The following is a 5,000-nucleotide window of genomic DNA, read 5'->3' as shown; positions in this document are numbered from 1 at the left end:
GTCTGTGTCTGTGCCTGCCTGCCTGCCTGTGTGTGTATATATGTGTGTGCGTGTGTGTGGACCGCAGGCGTGGGCACTCCGGCGGGGTGTGTGAATGAGGGAGTGAGGTTGCTAAGTGCCTGGGCGGACCACGGGGTCCTGCATAGGGGGGCGGGGGGGGGGGGGGCGGGGGGGGGGGGGGGGGGGGGGCTCTGACGGAGCAGCAGTGTGATCTGATGTGGCTGCTCAGCACCGGGGCCTTAATTATTGAGCCCCATCTCCAGCAGGGAGCTCTGTTGAGAAGATGGAGTGCCACGCTACAGCTAGACCACCACCAGAGAGAGAGGGGGTAGAGGGGAGGGGGGAGAGGAGGCTGTGGGCATTGGTGGGCACCAACCATTGTGGCCTGGATAGGGCTCTCTGTCTGTCTGTCTGTCTGTCTGTCTGTCTCTCTCAGTCTGTATTTCTATCTGTCTCTGTCTGTCTTTGTCTCTGTCTCTGTCTCTGATTCTGTCTCTGTCTCTCTCTGTCTGTCTTTCTGTCTCTCTCTCTCCCTCTCTCTCTCTCTGTCTCTCTCTGTCTCTCTCTCTCTCCTTCTCTCTCTCTCTCTCTCTCTCTCTCTCTCTCTCTCACTCTCTCTCTCTTCTTCATCTCTCTGTGTCTCCCATCAAAGCCATCTACAATGATTACCCTATGCTAGACTGTACTTAGTTGATAAAAAGGTGACTGAAACCCATACGCACACCTGACTTATCATTTGTAACTGAAACAGAGAGAGCCGTAGCCGAATTCACCACTGAGTGAAAACGCATAATAGAAATACCCCTCAGGGCAGAATGTTGAGTCAGATAGGAAAAACAAACCATTTTGTCTACTGTCTATTACGGGGAATTGTCACCCGAATGGCAGTGAACACACTGCAGACATGGTCTCACGTCATTGGCTGTGTGTATAATGAAAGGATAGAAGGCAGCGTTTCTCCTGCCAGAAGGGTTTGTGTGTGTGTGTGTGTGTGTGTGTGTGTGTGTGTGTGTGTGTGTGCGTGCGTGCGTGCGTGTGAGTGCGTGCGTGCATGTGTCATTAAAGCTGTAGAACCCCGTCGACTGTACTCCACTTTCTCCTCAGACTCAACTTCACAGTCTATTACACCATATAGCTATTATACCGATCCCAAGTAGAGAGAATGGCTTCTCCTCATGTCCCAAACAACAGAAAAAGCTATCTCTTAACGTACTCCAGTCAGCCAAGGTTAGTGTATTATTCCATGTTCTCCCACTTTTGTATGTTCTCCCATGTTTGTCTCGAGAATCCAGACAAGTAGGTCTGCAGCTTTTGTTGAGGTCTGCTGCCTTGTCTAGGTCTAAAACAGTTGTCGCCCTCCCTGACTCGTTTTAGAGGAGTCTACCGCACACAGAGCGACATTACATTGCATTTCTCCCTAAGAGCTTTTTGAACGAGGGCTGCGTTGTGTCGCCTGTAAGCTTCAAGGATCTCTCCTTTCTCTCCTATTTCAATGCGTTCATCCGTCTCCTCTTCAGTCCATTTCGTCTGACATTTGTTTGGCATGTACTGTGTACCGTGAATGGGGCTTTTTTTGTTCTCTCTCTCTCTCTCTCTCTCTCTCTCTCTCTCTCTCTCTCTCTCTCTCTCTCTCTCTCTCTCTCGTACTCTGTATCCTTCTCTAGCTCATTTACTTCCCCCCCCTTCTTTTCTTTTTTTCTTTTTTCTTTCTCTCCATCCTTCTTGTCCTGTCCATGATGGTTGAACCCGCGTTGCTGAGAGTTTTGACACCCACCGGAAGCCCTCTTTCATGACCCTCGCCCTTCCTGGATGCGTTGTATTGATCTCTCAGCCCATCCTACAGTATCTCTCTCTCTCTCTCTCTTTCTTTTCTCTCCCCCTCTTTTTCCTGTTGTCTCTCTTAATGGAGGGATGGAACAGTGGCTGGAACGCCTCCAGACTTTTCACTCTGTCTCTCTTTCTCTTTTTTCTTTCTTTCCTCCCTCTCCTCTCTTCATCGCTTTTTGAGATTTCCCGTCCGTGCGGTGAGAGACGGGGAACGGGGGGGGGGGGGGGGATTATTAGGGAGAATGTTGTCTTTAGCGCTCTAAGACATTCCATCGCCTACTAATCTGTCCCTCTCAACCTATTTACCCGCATTAGTAGCAGGGAAGACGGAGAATCAAGCCTCTCCTAATGGTTCTGGAGGATAATGAAATCCTGATGTTCATTAATGAAACTCAATTAGAGAGCGAGAGTGGAAGTGGGGGGATGTGGGAGGGGGAGGGTTTGGGGGGGGGAAGGGGGGGCGGGGGGGGGACACACACACAAAGTGAATCTCTCCACCGAACCATTCAAAGGCAGAGAGAGAGAGAGAGAGAGATATTAAGGAGACTCAACATGGCCCCTGCAACAAAAGGGTTTTATTTCATTCTCCGGGACTTGCTGAGCTTATTAAAACGCTTAATAGCTTCCATTAACTTCTTACACACTCTCCGCTCTCGGCAGAGGGGGGGAAGGGGGGAGGTGGGGGGGGGGGGGTGGTACTTCTCTGTGGAGGAGAGGGGGCAATTACGTGGGGTGGGGGAAATGTGGCCATTGTCCAAAAACACAATATTTGTCAGGTTCAGCTGTAGTGGCTCCTCATTATTTTTGAGCATAAAGAAAGAACTCATAAAGCACAGAACAGAGAATTTAAGAGAGACAATACTACGTTGGTAGAGCACATAGAAGGTAGAGTGTGTGTGTGTGTGTGTGTGTGTGTGTGTGTGCGTGTGTGTGTGTGTGTGCGTGTGCGTGTGTCAGTCACTCTCGAAGGGGGCGCCATCACAATACACTCCTTCAGCTGTCAGCAGTGATGCTCTCCCTCATCACGCCACTTGCAACGGGGTGAACAAACCTCCTCCTCACCCTCCACCGATCCACCCACCGCCCCCCACCCACCGCCCCCCTACCCACCAGCTCATCCCACTTCAAATAAGCTGTCACAGAGAGCTCCATCCTCTCACTGAGCAGTTAAAGCGCTGACTGACCGCCAACATTTATGAGGAAATAGCCCCGAGGCTCGGTAGACAGCATCACAACACCTCCACACATCAACCAAATCACAGGACTGCCGTGGAAATAACCTCTGGTCTACAGCAGAACTACAGAGAAGTTGTGTGTGTGTGTGTGTGTGTGTGTGTGTGTGTGTGTGTGTGTGTGTGTGTGTGTGTGTGTGTGTGTGTGTGTGTGTGTGTGTGTGTGTGTGTGTGTGTGTGTGTGTGTGTGTGTGTGTGTGTGTGTGTGTGTGTGTGTGTGTGTGTGTGTGTGTGTGTGTGTGTGTGTGTGTGTGTGTGTGTGTGTGTGAGCCGGTTTACCCAGAGATATTCATCCCGAGTATTGCTTGGAGAATGAGCTCCATTCTCCTGCTCCTACTACAACAAGAGGATCAGTCCTGGACATGTGAAGTCTTTCTCTCACTGCTTTCAAGCTCAATTATCTCCGTAATCACGATAATCTGCCGTCCATTCAGGTCGTCAATAGGTGTAATCATCCTCCAGGCTTTATGTAGTCCCGCGCAGTCCTGATGCTGAGGCCAAGTAGCAAACAGACGGGGCCTGTTTAATACCTGGCTGTTAGGCTCACCCACCTAATCCGTTCTCGGCTATAGGCTGCCATCCCCCCGCCCCCCACCCCGGCCCCCGCCCCCCCCGCCCGCTCACCATAATCATAGTCATTTCTCCCCATGCATTAAGAGAGTCATTTTCTCAATGCACTGCAGAGTAAATTGGCAACAAGCGCGAGTGTACGGCCTCGTGGGTAGCTGATGGAAGGGCCCAGATGAGAGGGGTGGTGTGGGGGGTGGGGGGAGGGGGGGGTGGCACAGGTGGCTGGGTGACAGTCACACCCGGGCCGGCAGGCTATAAAGCTCGAAAGGGGGAAGGGGGCGTTATTAGCATGTGTAGCATCTCGGTAGGGAACTGCGGTAATGATAGTGTTAGCGGACTCACAGCTAGCGTTAGTGTATAAAAAAATCCCCAAAAACATCTGTTTATTTGTGTGGGGGGGGGGGGGTTGTGAGGGTGGTTATTCTGAGAGATGAAGGGTAGGTAGGGAGGGAGGGAGGGAGGGAGGGAGGGAGGAGGGAGGTGTGTTGTTGAGCTTTCCCAGCACGGCGGCGCCAGCCATGTGATGATGAGGCGGGGAGGGTGTTGGTATTCAGGAGAGGCACTGGTCCTCTGGAGCAAGCCTCCACCAGTAACCCTTTCATCTATTTTTCATGCTCCTTAACTCCCGTCTGGGTGTGTGTGTGTTTTTTTTGTTTTTTTTCTCTCTCTCTCTCTCTCTCTCTCTCTTTCAATCTCTCTCTCTCTCAGTTTTATCCTTTATTCTCCTTGAAATTACATGGAGGCTTTCTGGGAAATGGAGAGATGAGTGTTGTTTGTCTTTCACAGAGGAGGGGGATGAGAGAGAGAGGTGGAGAGAGAGAAAGGTGAAACATCACAGAGAGAGAGAGAGAGAGAGGGATAGATACTTCCATCACTCTAGTTGACAGTGTCTAGAGGTCACCGCACACTTGTGCTATTTTCATGCCCAATCAACCCCAGCATCTCTCTGAGTGACGGCGAGGGGGGGTGAGGTTTAGGGCAGTGGGAGTGGTGGGGGTGTGTGTGTGTGTGGGGGGGGGGGGGGGCGAGCGTTCGCTACCTTCATGTGACAGACACCGATCCTCTCTGTCTGAGCAGCTGAGGCATGTCACAGCTGATACCGATGATGCTGCCGCATCCTGGGCCCGTTCAACGCTCCTGAAACGGGCCACAGCCACACCTCACAGAACACACATAACCATCACAAGAACAACGTTGTTGGAGAAAGTGTTCACCTGTAGTAAAGAAACATTCTCCCCTGTGTGTTTCAGAACGGAGTCTGTGGCAGAGAAGATGCTGACCAACTGGTTTGCTTTCCTTCTTCACAAATTCCTCAAGGTGAGTGAAGTACAAATAGTTGTTTTAGCAGGATGCGTGTGTGTGTGTGTGTGT

The 5,000-nt window shown here is 51.2% G+C and overlaps 1 protein-coding gene across 1 annotated transcript in view; it reads left to right on the top strand.

The window, feature by feature from the left end:
* Positions 1-5,000, top strand: part of plxna2 (plexin A2) — a gene marked incomplete at its 5' end in the record, with an annotated part of 56,981 nt that overhangs the window by 39,808 nt on the left and 12,173 nt on the right. Inside the window, one exon of the mRNA XM_083676001.1 lies at positions 4,880-4,946. Coding sequence (XP_083532127.1) covers positions 4,880-4,946 — 67 coding nt within the window. The remainder of the gene's footprint in view (positions 1-4,879; positions 4,947-5,000) is intronic.

This window comes from Argentina silus, assembly GCF_951799395.1.
Source record: "Argentina silus genome assembly, chromosome: 8".
Taxonomy (NCBI): Eukaryota; Metazoa; Chordata; class Actinopteri; order Argentiniformes; family Argentinidae; genus Argentina; species Argentina silus.
The sequence above is the reverse complement of the archived record's forward strand: the minus strand, read 5'-3'. Positions and strand labels throughout refer to the sequence as shown.